The sequence below is a fragment of the Motacilla alba genome, chromosome 11 (assembly GCF_015832195.1).
Source record: "Motacilla alba alba isolate MOTALB_02 chromosome 11, Motacilla_alba_V1.0_pri, whole genome shotgun sequence".
NCBI classification, from domain to species: Eukaryota; Metazoa; Chordata; class Aves; order Passeriformes; family Motacillidae; genus Motacilla; species Motacilla alba.
In genome coordinates this window covers 2,563,927-2,591,265 of record NC_052026.1, presented here as the reverse complement: position 1 = coordinate 2,591,265, position 27,339 = coordinate 2,563,927, and the positions used below count along the sequence as shown (strand labels likewise).

Below are 27,339 nucleotides of genomic sequence, written 5' to 3'. Positions count from 1 at the left end.
CCTTGAAAACAAATACCCTTTGGTTAGCAGCAGAATGTCTTTGTACCAGTTCAGTGTTTGGCTCTGACTTATTTAACACGAGGGACTGCAAAACTGGTTAAACCACAGATTAACCCTCTCTGCATTACAACCACTGAAAAAAGTGTCAAATTGCCAATGAGTAATAGTAAATTCTGGACTTGTGTGCAGTAGACTCAGCAATGTGAAGGAGGCTGACAATGGGAGAAGGAAAGACTAAAGGAAGTTTACGAAGTTTGTCAGTAATTTTAAGAAATGAAAACACTACAACCTTAGTATGAGCAGCAGGATTGCCAAATAAACATAATGAACAATCATTCCAACATATTTTAAAAAATATTACCTGTTACTTTTTCCCCCTTAAACGATCCTTGAAGATGCTGCTCACTGATCAATGACTTCCTCCTCCACAAAGATGTTCCAACATGTGTTGAGCGCTGGGGACATTAGCACCACCTCTAGAGCATGGAGTTTGCCTACAGGGATAATGTAAGTCAGCTTTATTGCAATACTGAATGGTTCTCTAAGGTTTTCTTTTTATTGTTCTTATTTTACATCCATGGACTTTATAAATGAATCTGGTAGAGAATGCATCTCCACAGAATGATGATCTTAATTTTACTCTCCTGCAGAGACCTGAAAATTTAAGCCGTTCAATTCCCAGATGCAAACTTATTCTGAGGCTGGGTAACATATTTTGGTGGGCCCTGAAGGCCAGAACTGCCTTCCAGAAACAGCAAAACCTTTTAAAGATGGCACTTTCATTATATTCACAAAACAGAATGAAAAATGTGTGAAAACAAAATTATGGCGAAAACAAAACTTGAATTCTCTAAATATTTCTGAGACCAAGTATAATGGTCATGCTCTCAGTTCAGCTGGATAAAACCTTTGAAAATGATGCCTGAAGAAACAGCATCACTTTCTTCATAAATAGTCATAGTTTAAACACAGCGAAATTAATCATATTTATTTTGAGAAATTACTGCTTGATGAAATAACATCAGTTCTGACACCTAAAGGTGATACAGCTAAAAGCGTAACTCAGATTCTGTAGTGTTGAAGAGCCAATAAGATTAATAAAAAGAAAACCTTGTAAATACACAAAAAATATTGAACAGAAGCTGCCCTACCTTTCACAGAAAGGCAGACTCCAAGCTCTCAGGTGGTACTGAAGTTACCATTCCAACACATGTTGGGACATCTTGTAAAACAGGAAGTCTAATCATGGACCTATTAAAGAAAGAACAACAATAGGGTTTAACATTCTGCTGAAGTACTAACTGATTATGTTTATTTGGCAACACTGCTGCTGATACTAAGATGGGAATGTATTCTCACCTTTTTTGAAAAGGAAATAATAAATGTAAATCAAATATAATCGTCTTATAGTATAGTTAACATTAGCAATTGATTCAGTTGGAATATAAAACCAAATCCTCTACTGAACATGTACAATGAACTCCAATCTCAGCCTATCAACAGCCTAAACAACTATCACAACTATGGACAATGGCTAGAAAATTGGGAGCAGCACACATCTTCTCATCTAAATGCAGTTTCTAGCAAATCGTTTGTTTGATACTAATGAAAAAAGCCCAAGTTACAGAACTATTCCAGATGTCAGAATGTGGATACATCTCTACCCCTGCCACACCTCCGGAGTGCTGGGCTGAAGTTTAAAGAAACTAGAGGAAGTCCATGCTTTTGACATGCACAATAACTTGCTATTTGGATTATACAATACCGAACGTGATTTTTTTTGTTCCCTAAGAAAAAGCAAGTAGAATCCAGAGAACTCCACTGTAGGTACAGTTCAAGCATGTCCTTAGGACAGTGCATGACTTCAATCTGCTACACTTATGAACAGGTAGGTTTTAGAGCAATCCCCAAACACAACCAAGAGTTATGTCCACAGGCATTTACTCAGGTCATCCTGACAGAAAGACGCTGATGAAAAAAACTGGTATTCAAACCAATACTTCAGTTTGAAGACAAATCAACTTATGGACAAGAAGTTAAATGTCAGCAGTGAAAACAACTAAATCACATCAACAAAAAGTACAGTGAAAAAAATATTGTATTCACAGGCAATCGGAGAGCTCAGCATTTCAGAACACACAACCACTGTAATTGAAGTAGCTGCAAAAGCCCTCCAAAGTACAGCAACCAGAGAAATAACCATACTTTCATCTTAGAGCTGCTCTGTATATGAAAGAGCAGTCATCAATAGGAGAGTTTCATTTCATTCAAACAAGAACACAAATGTTGACAAACAAATCCAGAAAAAGAGGATGCCAGAAAGACTTACTGAACTAATAATAAATGCCTTAAATAGAGGTTAAAATCACCTGGCCTGGTTCCATGAAGGGTACCCCTATGGGTTTTAACATGCTTTAACAATATAAAATGCCCTCTAGAGCACACAAATTCTTTATTTAAAATATATAGATATGCACACAACTATTGCCACTGCAATGCCACACAGCAGATTCAACACACCCCAGAATACAGAAAACGCAGATAAGCTATTTCTGTAGGTTTTAACATGCAGTGTTATAGCAGACATGCAAGTCAAGCGTGGCTGAACAAAGAAAGAATCAAGGCAGAGCAATGATCAATATTTCATCAGACAGAATTAAAAACATATTTTACATGTAAAGTAACAAAAAGGTAAATCTATAAATTATGTTGAGCCTAACCATACAACTGTTGTATTGACAGAAACTGTGGCTCACTTCTAACCAGCCAAGTTCTCTGAAGCTGTTTCAAGGAGGACTGGAGGCCTTGTAACTACTGAACTAGGAGAAACTGGATTCATCAGCACATTTTCAAGCTTTACAATAACTAGCACGCACCACTATGTGTGCTCTAGACTAAAAATTTATTTCTATGAAGCAAGAGAATCCAGAACTATGTTTGTGGTGGGAAATACTGCAGATGTATGCTATGTCAGTATAACACACGTTTCCAAAGGACATTGATAACAATGCTAGGTAACAAACAGATACAGCATTTTTAAAAACCATGCTATAGACAATCTGATTTCTTAATGCAGATGTAAAAAATTCTGAATGAATATGAAATAAAAATATCACGGCTGATTTTCCAAAAAATTTCTATTGTATGTATTAAAGTTAAAATAATTTGGAAGATACAAGATGAACAGTATTCAAAATGCTTTCCACAAGGCCAAACCAGTCCCATATTTCTCAGAATGCCACATCTGTTCTATTCAGTCAGTGCTCTGTAACAATAAAACTGAAGTAGAAAAATGTAAAGAACATAAAGTGAAGAGAGAAAGGAACCATCTAAGTCAAAGAATACAACATGCCAAACTCCTGCTTATATATTATTGCATTGTGACAGTTAATTTATGGTTAGGGTTCACAAGTTGTGACATTTTACGGAGGGTTAATAAAAGCAAAATGGCATCACCTGATTGTAGAAGAAATCAGAACTAAAAGTTGTGGGAATTAATAAGCTGCTGCAGATTCTAAGCCTGTGAAGGTGTCATGCTCTGTTGTTCACACAATATAAAGCAAAGTTTTTTGGAACCCCCAGTGAAGGTTTGAGAGACCACCAAGTTCTCAGGAAAGTACATGAGGCAGCTGTTCCCTTTTTCCACGGATTTAGGAAAGGATTATAAAAAGGATCATGCTTTATGCCACCCTTTGCTGTGTCCTGCTACCTTTCACTAACATTTAATATAAAAGGCAGTATAGCCTCCTTCTTATCTGCACTCAGAAACCACGCTGTAATCAAGGAATTAAAGCCAAGGAGTCTCTATTTTCACAAGATGGTTATGAACTATAGGAATCTGTCACACTTAAAAACCTGCTTTACTAAGTGCTGCCCGTTGCCTCACTCAATGTCAAAAACTAGCTTCTAAAACCTAACTAACACAGCATTCTTACCCAGCAAGAAGCAACTTATGAATGAACAAAAGTGAAACAATTACAAATTATTAAGGTTCTTTTTCTTGTTTCATTCCCCTAAAATCATGTGGAAAAGCTAGGATTTTTCAGCATTATTAATTTGTGAGGGTCTAATCAGATTGCTTGCCCTCTGAAGAAACACTACTCATTCTACTAACAAAGCTAAAGACCTAGAAAGTGTCAGGAGTTGGTATGCACATGCATGATGCATATCAACCCCTGCCTCTCAACTTCCCAAAAAAGAGAAACAAAAGCCTTCCAAGCCTTTGTATATGTTTCACTGTGCTATGCTGTCATGTAGAAAGATCAGGGTTTAAAGTTTTATGATTCCAAGTGGAATAACAAAAGAAATACATTATATGCTGAGAAATACCCACTCTTGATTTTGCATCAAAGAAGAATTTGAAACAGTCACAGCCTTGTCTTCCTACATGAACAAATGGCAACGATTACCAGCCCAAAATGACTAGATACAAAACTGGATAAGGAAGCATGTGGGAAGTGAATGAATATCTCTGCATGAATTACCTTTCAGTTACTTCCTCCATTTAAATGGATCAATATTAGTCCCTTAGATTCAAAATAAACTTTGGATAACAACACTGCCAAGCTGAAGTGGAGATAAGAACATACAATATATTAAGAAACCTTTTCACTATGTCTTTGAGGCATCTGGCTGGTGGTTACTGCCAAAGTCTGAAGAGCATCTGCTCTCACTTTAGCAGTTTATATTCAGACTCTGGTGAATGGAAGCACAAGCTCTGAAACAGCCTTTGGGGAACACTACCGAGTTGCTCGACAGAGCTCTTACTCAGAAAAGAGAGGAGGAGATTAATATTACAGAAAACTTGAAAGATCTAGCTTCTGAGCAAGGAGACAAGAGCAGCTTCCTAATACTGTACACACCACAAATCTCTCTAAAACATTAAAAATCTGCCCTAAAACTGAAGTGATTAAATATGAATAGACTTAAGGTGGAAAATAACATCTGTTTAAGTAATAGTCAGGCAAAAGTAAGAAGAAACAATGTATCTTATCTCATTTGTCAACAGGCATAATGAAAACAGAAGAAGAGGACTCACATCACAGACTTTTTCCTAATGTGCTGGAGAAGGTCACGGGCGCTCTGCTTAGTCCTGGTGTTGTCACAGCAACATATGGCAATACTGAGTCTTGTCGTGAGCTTACAATGTCATTATTTTAAGTGCCCAGTAGCACAAATTACTAAATTTGTGTGTGGTCCTAAGCAAACAACAAATCTGGCCACACACAGTGAAAACCCAGCTTCTAAAACTTCAAAATCAGCTGAAGGAATTCTCTCCTCAAGAGCCATAGATCCCAGATAGCAGCCACTTCTGAACTCCACAGCCACTTTCAAAACTATAAAAGGCTTCATGTAAAACCAAAATAAAGCTCTAAAAGTGGCTGCAGGAGATCACTAGGAGTGGCCGCTCTTCTGGATTCGCTGCTTTTGAGAAGTAAATCCCTGCAGCTGCTTTTAAAAGCTTTGAAAGTTTCATTTCAATTATCAAAGCCAATAAAGCTTCAAAAACAGCCATAGGGATTTGTTCCTCAGAGAAGCAAACCCCAAAAGGCAGTGATGAATAGTGTGATGGGTTCTGTGGCTCTTGAAGTATGTACAGATTCCTGTAAGTCCTGCACTTGTAATTACAACTCCGTGTTGTGCAGCAATTGTTACAGCCAGACAGCTCGTTAAGGCTGATGTGGCACATTCATTACCGATTTCCCATTCTTTCTAACAGTTTTATGCCTGTTGCCTTTTCCTTTCTCACACCTGTATCAACTATTGTGTGAGCATCCCTCCCAGCAGCTTCTCAGACACACTTCATGAAGACCTCGCTGGCTGCAGTCTCAGGTGGTGCTAAGGCAGTCCCAAAAGGCAGGACGTGCTTTCCAGCCGTCATCACATCCTCACAGCCAGCTGACTACAGCCTGCAAAACCATTCCTTTCTCTGAAGGGGAACTTAAAATGGCATTTTGTAAAGTACTAGAGTGAAGTCTGACAATAAGTCAATGAAGAACTTGCCTGCAACTGCAATATAAAAAGGCTCCCGTTAATTCAATGAACATAAACACAAATAGCATTTCAGAAGCAACCACATGACTTAAAAAAAAACTAACAGCACTGATTTGCAGCAAGATTTTGGTCTTATCTTTAAAACTCTGAGAATTAGATCCCAAAAAATTTGTGATGTAAGCATAGGTCTGAAAGAGATATGATTTACACCCCTAATAAGTGGAGCTTAGTATGTTAAGACACTGATGGCACTGAAAACATTACGAAAATTATGCTGAAAATACACATTTAAGTACCAGAACACATGGTGTATATTAATAAAGTACGTCATGTAAAACGCATTCTATATTTCCTAACCTTAAAACATCACTAATTTTGAACAGTTATTCCACTAAAGTTTTTAACTTCCATTTTCAAATGGCAGAATAAATAAACATACCTTTTGCCACGATAAATAAACACAGCTTTTTGAAAACACGCCATAAGAAAATCACTATGAACTTAAAGAGATGCAGGTGTTAAGAACTGAATAACTGGTTTGTATGGGAAAAGAAAATCTTGACAGGAAACTTAAGCATTCTGTTAAATGTTATTCACAGGTGTCCTCTGTGACCTGTACTACTTACTTTACCTCTCTGTTTCAATCTTCTCATGTGTAAAACATGAAGGAGGATTGTGAGAAATAATTAATGTTTGCAAAGAGCTTTGAGATCCTTGGATATAAAAAACATGGGGAAAACATGAAGTTTAAAAGTACCAGCATGCCATTTTATTTCCAACTTGAGGTAAGTTACTTCTATCACAAAAACCTTGAAAGTTTAGAAATACAAAATTATGCAATCAAACGCTTAAAAAACCATCTTAAGTGCTAAGCATATTCTGTTCCTCATCACTCTGAAGGAAACACTCCCAGAAGGAAAGGATGTGCTTCTCACCCGTTTCAAGTATGCGTTTATGGAGAGGTACAGCAGCAAGAAAGGGTTCATCTTTACAGGACTGCATCTGGGCTCCAACCAAGTCAGAGTTGGTAGCCATAATTCGGGCACTTTCTTCATTAAGATTAACACCAGCCATAGAGGCAACGTCATTGATGTCATCGTCATCTCTGCAATAAAAAAAACAAACAGATAAAACCGAATTCTGCATGTAATATATTCATTTTTTTGCATCATCTGCTTCTCCAGAAGGAATCATCATGCCACGTTCCCGGTGAGTGGGCCAATGGAGACACAACCCCTGGTGTCTCCATTTTCATAGAATATCTTCAGAAACAACCACGTATTTCTCTGACTGTATCAGAAAACATCAGAAGCAGGACAATTTGACTGGTAACAGAAAGTGTGACAGAGGTGCCTTCATCTGAGAGTCAGTGATATCAGTGAAACCAGGCTGATCAGGAAGCCAACAACTCAACATGGGGATTTTCTCTTTATAAAGAAAACTAGGCATAAAATGGTAAAATAAATAACAGAAATTAAAAGCAAACCCATGAATTTTTAATCCTGCACTGTTTCACAAGTTCCTACTGAAACAGGCATCAAAGCATTTTCAGCAACAGTCGGGAACATTCCCTGACCATGCTGAGCTCACAGGTGAGCCTGGGCTCCAAGTGCGGCTGGAGTACGTGCTGGTAATTTCTCTGGCAACGTACAAATATCAGTTATGTCAACAAGTTTTAGGAAAACGAGCTGCATTTGAGAAGATGATAGCAACTCCCAGGCCATTTTTGCCCTGCAACATCCTTTTTAACAGCTTGAGGAAGTACAAACAAATTTGAGTTTCCATACTGGTATCTCCCAAGCATCTTTACCTCCTACCTGTCTGAGGTATGACTCAGAGCTGTGGAAACAGCCATCTGCATTTAGCACATTCTGTTTCACAGCTATTATTGACACAAACACTATTTCAACATGTTCTAGAGTGATTACACAACCTTTGAGAATATTATTTTCAGAATATATCTACATATATCTATCTATATATACATATATGGATAAGAACATTTAAGTCCAGACTCCTATTACTGAAAAAAGTAAACAAACAAAAGCTTAATTTAAAAGATGTGTAAAAAATTGTTACCTACTTGATGTCCCGTGGGCCCTAAAACACTTTGTCACTTGTAACAGGCTTAATGCCCACAGTAAAAACAAACAGCTGCAAGTAAGGTCTGAGAATAAAAGGAGGGAAATCCAGAAATCCATAATCTAGGTCCTCCCTCTCCTCCCATACTTTTCCTGTTACCTGCCCTACAGCAGCCAATTTTGGTGGAAGACTACAATGGACTACAATGGTTTGATAGATACTAGTTTTGCTTTCTCTTGTGGGAAGAAGTCAAGAAAGGACTTTTATTTATATAAACCTGCAGATAGGTGCTGAACACTTGAGGCAGAAAATGGAATATTTTACAATGCTTTCCAGAAAAAGTCTACACAAATGAGCTTCTATTAATTTCCAGGAGTGTTAAGCACTTGATTTCTTGTCTTCAAATGAAATTCCTGAGAACAGTGTTGCAACATCATAGAATGGTTTTGGTTGGAAGGAAACTCAAAAGCTCACCCAGTGCCACCCCTGCCATGGGCAGGGACACCTTCCACTGTCCCAGGCTGCTCCCAGCCCCAGTGTCCAGCCTGGCCTGGGACACCGCCAGGGATCCAGGGGCAGCTTCTCTGGGCACCCTGTGCCAAGGTCTCAGCATCCTCACGGGGAACAATTCCTTCCTAATCCCCAATGTAAACCTATTACCCTTTAGTCTGGAGCCATTCCCCCTTGTCCTGCCACTCCATGCCCTTGTAAATTGTCTCTTCTCATCTTTACTGCAGGCTCCCTTCAGGTGCTGGAAAGCCTCAAATGGGTCATCCTGGAGCCTTCTCTTCTCCAGGCTGAGAAATCCCAATGCTCTCAGCTTTTCTTCCTAGGGAGGTGCTTCATCCCTCCAGACCTGTCACTTTTACATTTGACACGGTGTGGACACGATGCTCACCGAGGGACCCTGGGCCCCACTGAGGAACTGGCTGTGCCCACACCACACAGCCAACATCGACTGGGATATTCAATGATCAGCTCACACGTTTGTAATGCTGCAAGTGAAAAACCACCGCTAAAACTGACAGAAACCTGAATGCTGGAAATGGAATGAGAATCACCCAGGACTCACAAGGCCAAATCCAGCAGGCCTCAAACCATGGGAAAACCGAACTCCTATCAAGGCAGTTCCCAGAACACAAAGTCTGAACTATGTAAAACAGAAGCTTCTGGAAGACAGGCTTGAGCCCAGAACTTCAAAATAAAGCTCAAACTGACCAAACCACCAGTGCAGTGGTGACACCCCATGGGCCCTCACCCCACTGTGGGTCTGGGTGCCAGCGGATGACAAACCCCCAGAGATTCTCAGGACTGGCCCCACACAGCCCTGCTGTCCTGTCCCTTCAGCCAGCAGCTCTCACAGCTGGCCAGGGGTTCCCAATCCTGTCCCTTCAGCCAGCAGCTCTCACAGCTGGCCAGGGGTTCCCAATCCTGTCCCTTCAGCCAGCAGCTCTCACAGCTGGCCAGGGGTTCCCAGGGCTGTCCCCATACAGCACTGCTGTCCTGTCCCTTCAGCCAGCAGCTCTCACAGCTGGGCACAACTGGCCAGCAGTAATCAAGAGTCTCAATCCTGTATTTCCACATCAGGTTGCCAGGACAAAGGTACTTTCATCTCCTTCAAGCAATCATCCATTAAAAAATCAAAACAGCAGTCTTGACTTCTAGAACATCACTTCTCAGAGAAGTTTACACTTCTCTCTCCTTTTATTTCACAGCTGAAGAAAATACCCTCCATCATTTACCTTCCTTCTGCTTAGCAGTTTAGCTACTCCAGTTTTTATTTAGTGTGCAGATCTGTGACCACAATGTAAATAAATACTTCTGAAATAAAACCAGACATGTATTCTGGACACAAATTAGTTTTCAATGCAATTATCAAAACCAATGCAATAGCACTTACAAAGACTATTACTGTAACTCCTGGAGACAATAACTTTCTTTCATCTTACACTTGCAAGCCACAATCTCCAAGTACATGCTTAATTTTTTTTTTTCAGTATTACATGGAAGACAAATAAGAAATGTATTAATCACAACTGGGACTACATTTTTTTCTGACAGGAAGAACCCTATCCATATACTCCTCCTTACATATATTATCCTTACTTTTCATAATGAAAAAATGTTTGGATACTAAAACATACATTCATATATAGAGTTGCTATTCTTGCTGAACAGTTTCCTATAAAAGTGAACTTTTAAGCCCAGATAAGTGAGTTTTCAGAAGTTATTTTGTGGAACAAAGATGCCATCCAGTGGTCATCTAGACTGATGATTACTGTCTATCTTTCCTTTTTCATCAGAGCACAGTATTTAACAATTTCATATTTCTTGGCATGTATTATTATGCCCATCCTTATTCTACTGTTTCAGTAAATATTTCTGGTTTTTACTGAATTGCATTCTGGGTCTCATAGGATGAATCTAACATTCCAACACACATGGTATTTTTAAGACAGCATGAGTTCTCAAACTCCCTCCAAACACAAACTGTATCTTCTAATAATCAAGAGTCCAATTCTTCCTCCTATATTCAACCTCTTGTAAGAATCTTTCTTCTCCTTTTCCCTCATTATAAAGACTCATGCAATTGCCAAAAAAAAATCTTATCTGAAAATAAGCAAGAAAACTCAAAGCACTTGCACAGTTATCTGTGAAAGGTTTCAAAGACTTTGTTTAAACTAAGACAAACCATTATAGAAACCTGGTGGCATCTTCTTTATGAACAAACCTTAACTGCATGACTGCACAGTTTTTCTTTCTTGTGCACTTTCAGACTTGAGCCACTGCTGTCCCCAACTGCCATAGTGAGCTGCTCCCAAATAAGCCAGAAGAATGCATAAAGCAATCAAGACAACATTACACTACTGACTCCCCTCTCCTACCAGGGAATTGCATGTCATTAGGACAAAATCCCTACATCCCACAGACCCCATGCATCACATAATCAGAGATTAACAACAATACATGGCATATAAATGGTGACCAGAAATTACTGGAACAGCCACTACTGTATTATATTTTATAATGGCAGAGATTCCATTTACACATCAATTATAATGTTTATTCTGACGTTCATGTTATAATTTGAAATATCTTCCTAATTCTGCTTTGCCACACAATTCATTCTCTACGCAGAATCTTCTCTCAGAAGCAAAAGGGCTGACAGAACAGACCACATTTATAATCAGCATTTGTCTTTATTTTGAAATACATGGAAAAAACACAATCCCCTTATAGCCTGAAATATTCATTTGAAAAAATAAAAACCTCAAGGGCGAGGTTTTTTCACACACCATTTTGAGATGAAAACTTTAAAGCTATCCATTTAACACCCACATTAGTGTTCTACCACTTAAAGGCCAAATTGCTTTGCTTATGTTGCTAAACTTTTATTTTTAAAAATGAAAATAAAATACTAGTCAAGAAATTTTTTTTGGCTATGCAAGATAGGTCTGAAAATAAATTTTTTATTTCCACATAGAGTCCACTTCAAAATGCAGTCAGACAACAGAATAAAACACAGATAATAAGATCAGCTTCAAATGATCTCAGAGACTTCACAGAACTGTCTCTGAAAACAAACCCCATCACACTGGCTGTAAAAACCTGACACTGCCAGGTTCCAGGTCAGACGTAACTCAGAAATACCACTTCAGAAAAGGAAAGGCTTCTGTCAAAAGGAAGGAGCACACAAACCACAGCATCATCCCACACACCAAGGGATGGATCTGTTCACTTCTGGCCCTGCCCCTGAGCCCTGCTGAGCAGTTTGGAAGGGCTGGGATAACACAGAGGACAAACTCCCACCTCCATCCTTGGAGGAACACTGAGCGCACAGGGACCAGGCCCTGATCCCCGTGGGAAGCTGGAACTCCCAGCTGAAGTGATTCCATCTCAACATCAGGAACAAATGTTCCACTGGTTCCCTGCAATGGCCACCACCTGAACCTTGGTAAGAACCCATTGAGAGCCTGCTGCTTTCAGCACAGCACGAGGAGCTGGTTCAGAGGAACTCTGAGGGGACCAGAGGTGTGAGCAGCAGCTGTGGACACACAGGCAGGTCCCTGGCAGACTTCAGTGGGATTTTGCTTCTCTCAGCCACAGAAGCCTCAAGCTGGCCTGTTATGATAGAAACCCAAGCCTAGACCTCTGCTTGCAAAACAAACAGAAACATTACTAAAAATGAAACTCAAATTTCTGTCCTTAGGTATTAACAGAGTTGAAAAGTCAACTAACTGGGGTTGTATGTAGTTCTCTCTGAAAAATACAGCAATAATAAATTTAATACCAAAAAAGTGACCTAAAATTTCACAAGCACAGCTTCACGTTGCAGAACTCTTGGGCTGAGAACTCTGCATCACAGAACAGCTACTGTAAGAGTGAACTCACGTGAGCAGTCTTACAGTTCATTAATAAATGCTGCCCTTAAAGGCATGGCTGCAATTTGCAAAATTCCTAATTGCTAGATCTTTTATGTAATTCCATCTTGTATCTCCTACGGTTCAGAATAGAGAAGAGAAAAAAAACCCCAAAGAACAATGAAGTTCAAATTTCTGTTTCCAGTGACCAACACTTCACTCACAAAAGTGGAAAGTTCAAATAAGTTATTTTAAAGAAAGCAGAATGTAAAATAATGAAACAAATATGCAATAATAAAACACTAAGGGCAAAATAAATTTATACATAACACAACTATTTTTCAAAATTCTTGCTTTGCTTTAGATGCCATTTTGCCTTCTGGCTAAAAACACATTCTTCACACACGCTGGGAATGTTGAGGAAAACTAGTCAGCATTCAGAGGATTAATACAGATTTCCAGCTCTGTGCCTTTAGGCTTAATAGTCAGACATCTATTTGTCCTCAGGAGAGGTTAGGGGTTGAAATGCAAATATGCAAACAACTGAATTCTTTGTTAAGATATCAGAAAAAGCTTGATCTTTGCTGCTGTTTAATAAATCCTTGCAATTTTATGGACTTATTTAAATGCAGCTTTGTGTCTTACTATTTTGAAGGAGAAAACAATGTAAGGAAACAAACACATTCATTCTGACTAAAATTTGTTCTCTAGAGGAAAAATGACATACACCCTTGACAGCTTATTTACCAAACTCACTAAAGATTTATTGATTTATCAATCAGTGCCTTGAGCATTTGCTTCTCCCCAAGGGAAAATTAACAATTCCAGCTAACCTAATATATTCTATGTATAAACTAAGTGAATGCAAGAATCAATCCTGGCACAGTTTGCAACATCCAGCTAAAAAAAATGCTGTCCCTTTTGGTGTATGTAAAATTGAAAGCTATACTAACGAAGAATAAATGCTCATGTTGCTTACAAACATAAAAAATACTTATTAAGACAGTACAATTGAACCCAACAGACATTTTAATTCATTTAAATACTCAGTGGGAGGCAAAAGCATTGGAAAATAAAAAATTGAATGATTTTGCTTCCAGATTAATACTAAGTACTACCACTATTAGTTACAATACTGACATGCCTCAAAGCAGAGATATTTCAAAGAGCTACAAATTCTCTTTCACTTCACCTGCAAAAGCATAAGCCTGAAAATTAATTAGTGGTTTGATGACGTCAGAGCAATATAAGAATCCCAGAAGATGAAAATTAAAATCTAGGAATAGTTTGTCATTCAATAAGGAAAGAAAGTATTTTAACAGAACTAAAATGTATACAGCTAAAATGGTGTTAGCAAGAGCAAAATGCAGCAAACATAAGATCTGCTTTTCACTACCAAAAGTAAAAATATCCCAAATATATATAAATAGAAGTTTGGAGTATAAAGAACTGGCAGAGCAGCTCAGGGCACCACTGGTACTGTGGCGAACCTTTTTTGCAGCACCTGATTCCTACATGGGCCCACAAACCACCCAACCTCCATGAGCAAAGGAAGCACAGGGAGCTCAGACACAGCCACGTGCTCCCCTTAAGGCCAGGAGCAACAATCCCCTGCTCAGGATCCCCTCCCTGGCCGAGGAGGGGCTGCTCCACAGAGACCCTGTCCTCACAACCAGCACCTTCCCAGCAAGACACATTCCACAGGAGCAGCAGAATTCAATGCATAACACCAACCACAGATTCTTTTAGATCCTTGTACACATAATTCCACTCAGCTGAAGTTTTATTATAATCCACAGAATTTATGGTTTTGTTAAAAGTTAAATGTGCAGGTAGAGAAAAATCCTCAAGATATGTAATGATCCCCTTCCTTCTTTAAAAATAGAATTAAGTATGAAAATTGCCATCCAGTTCCAGGAAAAAAAGACAAGAATTATTGTAAAAGACTGCCCTCTGGTGTTACACCAATTCTAAATTCTGTTTTATACTTCAGATCCCCCCCAACCACCCCACTGCATTTTTTTATTATTATTTTTGCTTTTTTTACCTGAAAGAACCACCTCCAGGGTCATTCAGCTTGTTTTTCTGATTTGCAGAGACCTGAACACCAAAGCCCCCGGGACTTTTACTGGCTTGTATTGTTGGTGCCTTCCCTACTGTGCCTGAAAAACACCAAGCAATGTTATTATGAGCTGTCTTAGACAATTTACATCAAAGAACCTTCTGTCCAGGAACTAAATTTAACTGTCTGTAAATTGCAAACAAAGGAAGTTATTATTTTTAAAGACTATATGCTGAAGAAGAACAATTTAAAATACAAAATTTATATTAACATTACAGTTTGTTCAATATTTACAGAACAGTGAAGATTCCAAAAGCGAAAACCACTGGCCATGAACAGCTATAATATTTATAATGGCTATAAGTGTGTTTGCCATTGCCAGTAAACCACTTTTCTGGATAAACTGCACAGAATAAAGAAGGAAAATTTAAAATGTTCTTAATATAAATACTTGAAGTCAGAGTTACTCAGGGTATTAGCTATGCCTTTTACATTTTTTATGTAGTAATTGTCCTTTATTGCAGTGAAAAACATGTATTTCAGAACTGAAAGTACTGCATGTATTTTAAAATGTTTTGCATTGCATATAAAAGAAAAAACACTCTTGCCAAATTTGACACACACCCCCCATAAAGGTTGCCTTTTGCTTTCTCATCTTGAAAACAATGCCTCAAAAATAATTCATGTCTGTATCTAAACTTTACAAGTCTTGAAGTACAAGTAAAACAGGGCTTTCTAAATGAGCCAAAATGCGGTGGACATTCAGTAAATTAAAGAGATCTAAATTACTCTCTGACACAAATCTTTTGGAGTTGGCCCTCCCTGACTGCCTAAACACATTTACTTGGGTTACATTTTGGGCTTCCTTTAATCCCACTTGTGTTTTGGCATGTAAAAATAACTCAATCTACTTGATTTAAAAGACCTCAGCTCTGTCTTATGTATCACTCCATTTTATTGAGCATTACAGACTTTTGAGACTTTGAGAAGGATGTGAAGGCTGTTCCTGCACCCCAGGGACTCAGTTGCACATAAATGGCATGGTAAGAACCTCAGTAGAGTTACAGAATTTTTCTTTCATGAATAGTAAAAACCTGAAACACAACTATCTTAATAAATCCTTTTAAGAACATTTCTTGGCTAATACAAAGCTGCTAGCTTTGACTGAGTCCTGCATTACATTTTTTTAAATTTGAATTCTTCATCAACTCCAACATATGATCTTAAAGAGAAAATAATTTGATAGTGTTTGTTGAGTTCTCCATCTGTATAAATGAAACGGTAATGTGGACTCTCAACATTAGCAAATACAAGACCAGATTTAGGACTTCAGGCTCAAGCCTGGGGAATAAAAGTATTTTGTCATCAGAATATTCAAGGTCCATGAGATGTCACAGACAGCATTAATTCATGGACCAGGCAATTCATTTATCTATTAGTTCATCTTTCGGATGGACTAATGGAAAGATTTTCTACTCAGAGAACTGGAAGGAAGGAAGGAAAGAAATAATACAATAATAAAAATTAGCAGATTTCTGCTTTATACAATTAAGATCTAGAAGATTAAAAATGTGTTAACCTTGAAAATTATTGCAATGGTAAACTTAAAGTAACAACAGCACTCCTCCAGAATTAATATATTTATTTGGAATCAGTATCAATGCTTTGTTTTCTACAGATGATACTTTTGATCAAAAACCACACCCAAAACATGTATGTCCATATGGATATGGAAGAATTAAGTCTCACATTCATCCCAAGTATATGTAATCCTACTCAATGGATCGGGCAAAGTGAATGTAAGATTTGGGATGACATTTGAGTTTTCTGGTTTAAATAAATTACAACTGTGCATGACTAAGGGTTAGACATAAAATATAACTAAAACATCCATTTTTATTATGGCAGAACATATTTTGAAAATTAAAAATCACCTGTGGGCCAACATATTTCATGGGATTGGTAATGACATACAGAGTCTTTCACCACTGCATCCTTGCTTCAAATTTTAATTAGCATGATCTAGAAAAATAAGCCCAAATTTAGAAGCTTATAAATTCCTAGCTGTATTTCAGCGTTGGTTAAATAGCTGCAACAAATACTCTAATTAATTATTTTATTATTTGGCTCAATTTCTCCATCCAATCCATAAGATGAATGCACCTAATTATTATACTAGTAGAGTGCTTTGGTAAAGGAGTGTGAATTTTTCATGCAGTAACAATGGTGTTGCTTCCACTGGTGTGGAAGTAATTTTATTTATATAAAGGTCCTTAAAGCATGGCAGTTTTATCTAAACCACTGTTTTAAGAAGCATTACAGTTTGTTTGCATGGATGTACTGAAGATACACTACACTTGGAGATTCACTCCTATCAAGGCAGAAAATGCAGCACTTTGTGGAGTCAGCTCAGTTCAGAGGTAACTACCCTTAACAAGTCACACTCCACAAAATTATGCTACCAGAACTTTTATCTAGATGATGTCCTATTCCAGTATATTAGCTCCTTCTGCAGGAATACCTGGGTCAGTATAAAACATCACACTGGTGTTTACACTAAAAGGTTTGAACAATATATCACAATGATGCACTCTTGACAGTGCTGCCAGCACACGGGCAGCCTGCTCCCTAGATGTGGGCTGCAGGATGAGTGGTTTCACACTGGGATGTTTTCTAAATGCCTATTCTTGTTTGTTTTATCTGTGTAATTAAAACCATATACTGGAGGGCTTAACCAAACCTGTAAATTTGAATAAGCTCACCAGAAAGTAGGACCTTGCATAAATTGGCCTTTATAAAACCATCTACCATAAGACAAGCTGCCAGTTAAGTTGCACTGCACTGGCTGATCAAGGGCTGTCAAGAGTAAACTCATATTCTGAACCTAATGTTTAAAAGACAGATGCCAGTATCATGCAAATTCTCAGTACACTGTTGACATTCTCAACTTGGAGACTGAACAAGCAAAGAAATGGAATCTGCCTTCACTCTCAAACACATTAGCCAGAAGTGAAAGCTCATGCTATAAGATGCATGGACATGTTATAAACTCAGGACATGAGTATCAGTGCTATCAAACAAACACATTTTATGGTGAGTAACTGTATTCCTTCCTAACTTGGAAAACAGCCTACAGGGTTACAGTGACGGCTTGGTCTTTGTGTCCATTCAACCTTTGGATTCCCCTAGGAGAGCAGAGCAAGTAAAACATCAACTGCTGTTAAACATTTTTGATGCTTTTTTTCCCAAGGAGAATAGAAACAACCAAGCAATGAAGTCAAGTAGGCAGCAATAGCTTTCATGTGCATTTGAACTAGTTTGAGTCCTGATTCAGTACCTGAAGATGACAAGCTCTGTATTCCATTACAAACCCTCAATCTGTAAATGCCCACGTCCAGTAAGATACTCTCACACATATTCAGGAAAAATAAAACCCAAGCCTAAGAGATTCAGTGGCAGAAAGAAACAAATGGGTATTTATTAGGAAGCAAGGAGGCATCAGGAATCCTCTCAGAAAGTGGGAAATATCAGCCAGACATGAACCCACCTGTGCACACACAGATGAGGAAGGTGTGCACAAACCACATGCCATGGCTAATCATGGTATGTCAGGTTGCTGTAGCCAGTCTCTGACCTCACCAAAAAGTAAACATACTGACAGGAATCAAAGAAAACCAACCTGAGGCTTGAGAAGTTTCTCTAGGGCTTCCACCTTGACCTCTGAGCTGCAGAGATGGGGACTACCATTTCTGCTTCAGGAGTATGAATTAGAAGTAGGATGATTAAATTGAAGCATCTACTAGGCTTCAGGAAAATGAAGAATTTATTTCTTGGCCAAGAGTTACAGTTTAGGACAGTGAGAGCCAAGTTCCTGACTTGGTTTAGAACTTTCCATGAAAAATTGCTAAGTGAGGAGCTAAACATATGAGAGTTTAGTCCTAGGGTTGTTCCAAAACATTTCACTCTGTTGGTCTGAAACACCTTGAAACTGCATACCAAAACATGCACTCTTCAGTCAGCATGAGGAAAAAATAAATGTCAACAATGTTGCCAATGTCAACACTGTACGTTTTTCCATGCTACTCGTTTGTAATTACAACAAAATTCATACAAAGGTAACAATCTCACTAAAACATTTAAACCCATACCTTGTGGTCTAATGGTCTGAGTTATTACCACTGGCATCCTAATCTGGGTAGTCTGGCAAGCAGGGGTTCGTTTCACAGTTTGAGCAGATGTTGACTGGATAATCTGCTATTATTAAAGAAAAGTATACTTATATTATACTCTTTATACACAAACACACACAACGTAAATACACTAATACCTGTAATTACCAAGATAAGCACGTGGATCTCTACAAGCACAGCCAGCTGGTGACAAAAGTCATATTCATGTAATGCATGTGGTTGTGTGTGTGTGTATATACCTATTTTGCCATTATGCTTTAAAAAAAACTCAATAATATACGACACAGATGTCACACCTCACAACTTTCACTAAAAATATATTTCAAACTCATAAGGTTAATATTAAAATTCAGACTCTTGTCTTTAGACATTTTACTAGGAAGAAAAGCAGTTTTGTAGAAGAAAATGCTGCAATAATTGTAGTGGTATCCACCTACAAACATTAGGCCTTGCACTAAATATCTATGCTTTTTAAAGAAAACATACTAAAAATAAATTCTAAAATATTATGGGTTCCAAAGTCAGATATACACAAGAAAGCAAACCAAGTTTTGTGGTGATCATATACTACAAATCTTTTAAATGCTAATTTGATATTCTCAAGGTTTCACTTACTACTAATTCAGGTTCTCAAGTTCTTCCTTAAAACTAAACCTGGGTTAGAAACTTAAAATTTGACCCATAAACGAATCAAATCAAAAAGAAAACACATGCAAGGGTCATGTTTAATAAACAGCAAAATGTTCAACAAAAAAAACCAAAAATCAACATTCATATGATCAGGGACAAGGTAGGCACAGATGAAATGAACAGAGGATTCAGAAAGATGTGTGGATGCCGCAGAGCTGTAAAAAACCCCATCAACAAACTCTGAAAATAAACGACTGGCAGATAGCTATTTGAGGAAGATTCCAACCACAACACAGGCACAGCAACTTCAGCCACCACGTGCTGCTCACAGTCAAACTGAGGTGCTCTCCTGAGCCTCCCAGCCTGGGATGCAGCGTTCCCTCCTGGAGGGCAGCACCACGCTGCCCCTCCACACAGCACCACTCCCACAACTTTTCTAAACATTTCTAAAACCATTGCACTTAGCTGCACAGCAAATGGCCAAAGCTCTGGCTGCAAAGCAACCTAGGGAGAAAGCAAAGGACAAACAGCATCTGCAAATGGGACGTGACAGCAGGATGAGCAACGTGGAATTTCCTGCTAATTCCATTAGCAGGGACCAGGGCTCCAAAACTGCAAGGGAGACAGGTGAAAACTACAAACAAGACAGGAGTAACGAGGGATCTCTGATGTATTCTGGAGAAAAAACAAACCGGGCCATTCTGATGTTACAAAACGGCATTTTGTACATCCTAAAACACAGAGAGTCAGAAAGTTATAATAAACCTGTGGATGTAGAAGTATTAGCAATAACCAGCCGGCAGAAAGAGAAAAGGGAAAAAAGATTAAGGATCCAGCTTCAACTATGGACACTGAGGAAAATGGAGCATTCGTACTAAGCACAGAAATGGAGCAAACAGATATCAGTTTACTTGGTCAAGACAGAGTGAACAGTCACATTCAGAGGGGAAAGAATAAAGCAGCTATCATGGTTAAAAAGCAGGAAAGAAACAGAGTTGATCAGTGAAAGTAACAGAAAAAAGTTGAATTTAACCACCTTTTGATGCACAGGAAACATGAATAAGTGTGGTTTTGGTAAAAAGACAGAATAGTACATGTTAAGAAAACATGCACTGGTATGAAAAAGGAGAATGATGCCACTTTTACAATAATTTATTGGATCAGTTTGCAGAGGATAGTGAAGAAAAGCTGTTGTACCTCAATGGACCAGAAGCCAGGCCATAAAGGAGATGTGTGGGACCTCTGGACAGAATTACTATCTGGCATTACAGTAATCTTCTACAATTGCTTTTTTTTTTTTCTCTCTGTGAAGCAACTTCTACAGTTCAGAACCAAGTTCTTTTTCCCTCAATAAATATTTTTATGTGAATACCCTAAAAAATGACACTAACACCATTAAAGACAGGACAATATTTAACCATTTAAGATGACATAAATGGCAATGTATTCTTTACTATCCAACACGTTCCAGAAACTGTCTTTTGGCAAGTACTGTACTAGGACTTCAATGTATGGACAAACACTGAAAGTCTAGAAAATTATTGAGAAACAAACTTTTCCAAGGGGCAGAGACCAAAATCATCATCTTAAACTCCATAAAGAAACCAATCAGCAACAGACAAATACTCTCTCAAAAGAACAACTGCACCAGAGCTCAGAGATGCATCTGACACTAAATCCCAGTTTCTATACTGGAGTTTTAAGACACGTGCAATCTCCAGATCTGGAGGCCATTAAGGAGTTAACATCAGCAATTTGTTTCTGAAACAGAGCATGTAACTTCTTTGCAGGCAAACTAGGGACATAGTAAAAGCCAATGAATTAGAGGATCCTGCATTAAAATTTGTAACTATCTTAGCCACACTTCATCAACTAAGATAATTCAAACTGTTCTAATCTTCTTGCCTGTCTTCCCAACATCATAAACATTACTACTGAGTCCTTAGCTTGACCTCAAAGTTGTGGATAATGAAAAGTGTACTAGCAAGCTGGTCTGGGAGATGATTAACTTAAATTATTTCATACTCCTCACAGACTAAAATCATGCACAACAAGTGTACCCCATGTCAGGTTATCTCTCCAATTTCTGAATCAAAGCTGAATGCCACTGATCAGTTGACAAGCACTGACCCAGACTGAGAGAGCAGATACAGGAGTTTTAGGACACCAAGGTTAGCAGGGACATTACTCCTGCCTTCAGAAAAGGGCAGAACTCAGTGCTGCTGCAACCACCTTTGGAAAGATGAGGAGAGGACAGAGTCAGACTCCCCCAGACGTGCAGAGCAGAAGGATGTAGCACTAAAGACATAAGCTGGAATACAGGGGATTGCAGCATAATAAAAGAAAAGAAAATTACCATGAGGGTGGGCAAGCTCTGGAACAGGCTGCCCCAAGAGGCTGTGCAATTTCTTCTTGAAGACACTCAAAACATGACTGGTCACATGGGAGACATCCCAATGTGTAAGCAGGAGGCTGCACAAGACACCTCCAGGAGTCCTTTCAAACCTTTCAGCACTGTGTCCATAATCACATCATCACTGATTTTATTAAAGTGCTGAGTACAAAAGGTAAAGAGACAGAATACAAAAGTCTTCAGAGCATACAGAAACCGTTCATCATTCCACCCCCCCTAAAAAGGGAAGCATTTTAATTATGTACACCTCTGAAGACAGCAAGCACAACAACAGAACAACAAAGGCACAGAAAATAGAAAAGACAGAATGTGATTCAGTCATTGCCTAGATTTGATGGAGTTAGGAAAATGGTAAAATTATGATCAAGACAGTGCTGAGACAGCAAGTACTCTCACGTACTAGTTATTCTCTTCAATTTATCTGTCAGAGTTGAAGAATCATGTCCTGGGCTGCTGCACTTTGGAGCTCTTCAAGGAACACACTAAAGCAGCAAAGCCACAGCATTGCTTCTCCAAGTGCAGTGTCTGAACAGTTACCTACATTTTTCTTCTACAAATAACATTTTTCTGCAATGTAAGATGTACATTTCTCACAATAAAAAGTATTCTCCCTCTCTTTTTATTTCATCTTTGCTCTTCTCTCCTTGTCATCTCTCTCCACTCATCACACTCCCCTTGATTCACCATTTGTCTGCTCTGCCAGACCAGTTCCTCCTCTCACCTCCTGAACACTGCAGATACTACTCTGCCCTTTGCTAAAGCTGACTGTATTTCCACAGGTGGAAAAAGGGATGTCTATACAAAGGTGTTTCCATAAGGTAGCAGGCTCATGAAGACAAAAAAGGATATACAACAATCACACTACTGATAACCAGAATGGCAAAGAGGTGACAGCTGAAATATTCTTTTTTATTTTCCTAAGGGTTTTCTTCAAAAAGCGTAGATTTGGTAACTCTATGAGAATAAAGTAATGATTCTCTCTGGTCCTAATCTCAAGCCAAAAGGTGATGATCATCCCATGACATCTTCTACTGTGTAAGTTATTGCAGGACAGAGAACAAAGTCTAGACATGAACACAGGCCAACAATCAACAGCAAAACCAACAAATACAGACTGAGAAAGAATCCAGCCAAAGCACCTCAAATGTACAGAAGCAGAAGGAGAACAGAAGTTATCAGTCTTTCTCATGCCTGCATAAGAGAGACAAAATTAAATGAGAGTCACTACCTACAAACCATTGAAAGGAAAATTCCTTTAGGACAATAAGATTAGAATTCAATGCTAAAGTTTCTGAGGACAAGGATTTTGCAAATCTCCTGGACCAGTGCAGATGCACAAGGTTCCAACCTTTACTTGACAAGGGCTGCAAAACCAGCCTGGCTCAATTCACAGGAATCACCCTTTGCAACAAAAGCATCTGAACCAAAAGCTTAAACCTATCAAGTACTGCAATAAAGACAGAGTAAACAAGAGCTTCTGCAAAGAATGAAAAACAAACAAAAAAAAATTTAAAAATATATCCTTTACCAAGCTTTTTTTTTTCTCTCAATTAAGTTAAAAAAAATAATGTGGAAGGAAGAAACAAGACATGCGTAAACACATAAAACTCAGAATGGCTGTGGTCTGATATGACATTTATCTTCACTCATGAGTAAACACTTGCTAACTCACTTGTGGCTATGCCACTTGTGATTTATCAGTCTACTCACTCCTGAAGATAAATGTCATATCAAACGTCAGCTATCATGTAATCTGGCAGCATTAACTTACAATGTTCATGCTTTTATGGGCCTAGAATTCATATTTACCATTGCTTATCATGCTGCAGTAGCAGCTAGTTTTGCAATGGTGCCTCAAAATCTACATAAGCAATTATTTTTCCTCCCAAATAAAAAAAAATACTATGTTAATATGACAACAACACTATTCCATTGAGTACAAGCTTTCAACAAAGAAATGAAGAACAATAAAACAGAAGCCATGACATCACTTGTCCCACCTGCTCCTCAATTTATCACACAATTCTTCCTACAACGGTCAAATGGTCTACTTTTGAGTGTGTTCAATTATGGCTTTTTCATCACTGTCTTCAGGAGCCTGATCTACCATCTAATATTCTCTGCTACTTTACGGATATTTTACCTTATATCCTACCTAAATCCTACTTCATTTAATTACATCCTGTTATTCATATGTTTACCATCTTGGTCTGTTCCAAATCAGGAATTTTCCCTTTTACTCTCCCTTACAATCAGTAACTTACAATAAGATAACTTCTTCAGTTTGAAGAAGTGTGTTCAATTCTCTTAAGCTTTTCTTTTAATCTTTGCTTTCAAGCCTGACCTTTTGTTATTGGTTTCCAAACAGCAATCAGGGACAATATTCTCCTTATATTAATGTACAGCCCACAAAATTTTGAAAATAAGGTCCATGACAACAACTCAGAAAACCACGAGGCTGTGTTTCAAATAGGCATACAATTTGCCAAGTACAAGCTTTGTTCCTGTTAATTGATCCCAGATATCTACTGCTCAACAGCCATTTTTATTTATATTTTACTGCACACCAAATTCCACATCAGCGGCTAGATCTTCATTAGTCAATTAATAGAAAATACTCCTTTTATCCGAACAGCCATCTATTACTCTTCCATTTCTAAGCTGCCTTGCAGACCAGACAAAAAGAAAACAATTTCCTAAAATTTCACTAAAATGTGTACAAATTACACTCATTCATGAACAGAAAAGTGATGCCAGAAAAGCTTCAGTGGAGAATTAAAAAGCCAAGCAGAACATCCCCATATAACATAATTCTTCCTCTGCTGCTGCTGTATCTTGTTTCCAAATTCCATTACTCTATCTCAACTCTGAGAGACTCCAACCACTGTGACAGTGGGAAAGTGTCAGTAAATGTTTGAGCAAACCCTGCTCTAAGGTAACTCAGAATATGGCAGAGCCTACCCTCTGGACACTGTGCTGCACAATAGTGCAGCAGAAATGGTGCAGATGTATTTCCATACATCCCTCCTAATCCTAGACCTACATGAATATTTATACAGCTTTGTATGTAATTAAATTTCTTTTAATTAAGATGGATCACTGATTTTCCTACTTTTTTTTATCACTCAAGTTTAATACTTGGCTTTAACTTCCAGGTGTACTTATGATGCAGCCAGTGCCAACACTATATATAAAGTGCTAATCAATCTCCACTACCCATCAATCTACTTATAACCTCAACATGTGGAATAAAGAACTTCTCTCATTCACACAAATTTTACCTGCTGCAACACTCACAGCAAGCCAGGCAATGTCTGCATACACAAGGCAACACAGAGCACATGGACTCTAAGAATGGCAATTTAGACTAACTTTGAACATTGCACTTAGAACAATTTAAAAAAAAATATTGCTGGCTTATCTCATAAGTGTCTCATCAATAAAATATTGAGATATATTGAGATATAAAATATTGAGATATATTCCCCTTTTCTTTATGTAGAAGTAGCACTATCTAGCTTTATAAAGCATTGTTTTTCATGGTTTGGAACATGATTCCAGTACTCTACGAAACAGATTAAAAGTCTCCTGTTTCATCTCTGCTAGCACTGTACATTTCAAAGCCTTTGTGCAAGCTCTGCTGCATGCTGACAGTGTACACAGGATTTTCACACTGCAAGATACCTCAATGCAACTGGAGAAGGCATCACCACAGCTGACACCTTTGAGAAACAGAAAAGACAAAGGAAGGAACAGCCCCTTCATGTTTTAAGGGAAACTGCACTACTGTAAACTGGCTGGTATGAAAAGAACCATAGTCAAAAACAAGCTTGCCCTTCTGCAGCTGGGCAGTTTGCAAAGCCAGCTGGAACCCTCTCCAATGAGCTTCAGGCTTGGAAAACCTGGAGCTCAGCCAGTTCTTCCATCAGGGCTGGCTGCCCCCAGGCAAGCCAGCTGCAATCTTCCTCTCCCGGACAAGTCCAAGGCAAGATGGCCAGCAGCCCTGTGCTCTGATTTCAGGGAGCTCTGAGAGCGGGGACGGTGGGAGCACTGTCACTGCGAACAAATCAATACTTATCAGCAATTACTGGACTGATACGGAGCTGCTGCTGCTGCGTTGTCTGCTTGGCACCTGAGTTGATGGTTGCTGGGCTAAGATTTTTTGATGCAGTAACTCTTGATGTCTGATGCTGCTTTTGTCTCTACAGAACTACTCTGAGGGTCATTAAGTGCCTGGTTAAGTACTGTTGATTCTATTAACTAAAGACTGATAAATTTAAAGGAAATGTGAAAAGACAGTTTCACACAGAAGCAAATAGATTATGATTCCTAAAGTCTTCCCCCTATTATATATATTTTTATATGTTATATCTTTTCCAGAAAAGAAATAGTATTAACCACAGCTTTGCTTTGTGCAGTTTGTGACCTTTAGAAAATGTAATGGTCATTTCAAGTACCCAGTAAATGACAATTCAGCCCTAGACCTGTGACTTCCTTACAGACAGAAAACCAACTTCTCTTGCCCATCAGATCAATCCCCACAATGCTTGAGCAGCTTCCAGCTCCTCCTATTACCCAGGCATGTCAGAAAAGCTCTTCACATTGTTAATCTCTACTCAAAACATCACAACTGCTTGCCTAGAATATCCACTGACACGAGACAGGCAGAACGTGCCTCTCCCAGAAATTTGGCTTCATCCCAACCAGAAAATACTCCACCACTCCTATAATCATAGGAGTGACTCCACCATGACTATAATCATAGAATTTCTGTGGTCTTATCCATTTTTGTCCTACATCAGTGTTTCTCAAAAGGTGGGATGAAACCTGCCCAGTGGACAGAGGAGCACTTAAGGTGGGCTGCACAACAATGGAAAAAGCCATGTTCCATGGCAGTAGGCTAGCCTTAGATTGTGGCATGAGATAAGGCCAGACTTACTGGCCATGGACACTTCAACCTCTAAGCAATCTATCAGCTGCAGGCAGAAATTTGCTCAACTTGGGACAGGGAGTAATTTTTCCATCTGTAATTATCACCAGCTTCTACTCTTCTGCCTGGAAGAGCCAAAGCTGTTGTCCATTCAGTCATGAAACATGGGCAAATCAAAGAGATGTCACAAAAAGTGTGAGGAACACTAATTAATACAACAATCCAGACAGGGTGGGGAGAAGCCATCTCAGAAAAAGAAAGAATGTAAGTGGCTGGACCTGCACTGAAGCAACCAAGTTAAGGTGAAAAACACCCAACTGTCTTGTGTGTATTACAAGTGCCAGAGTCACAAATCTTACCACTCAAGATGTTCTTACACATTAAGACTATGCTTACTAAAGGATTATTAAATTATATTAATTTTATTTTAACGTTAATAATTTAATCACTAGAAAGTGTTTGTAAGGTTCAAGACACAGCACAGATATTTTCAGACTGTGCACTGCTACTTTTAAATTAAAGCAAAAGAGATATTCTCTCTCCACACACATTACTAATTATTCATATACTTTATAGAGCCTGTAAACTCAAGGTTTACATAATCACATTTGCATTTCTCCACCTCGATAATATAAATTTTTACCAACTTGATACGTGTTCTGGAACCTCTCTACATG

The 27,339-nt window shown here is 38.5% G+C and overlaps 1 protein-coding gene across 1 annotated transcript in view; it reads right to left on the bottom strand.

Moving 5' to 3' along the window:
• The window catches only part of LOC119705444 (transcription initiation factor TFIID subunit 4-like), a 146,858-nt gene that overhangs the window by 96,390 nt on the left and 23,129 nt on the right, over positions 1-27,339 (bottom strand). The window contains exons 8-10 of the mRNA XM_038147873.1: positions 18,648-18,753; positions 14,485-14,599; positions 6,930-7,099 (exon numbers count right to left, since the gene is read on the bottom strand). Coding sequence (XP_038003801.1) covers positions 6,930-7,099; positions 14,485-14,599; positions 18,648-18,753 — 391 coding nt within the window. The remainder of the gene's footprint in view (positions 1-6,929; positions 7,100-14,484; positions 14,600-18,647; positions 18,754-27,339) is intronic.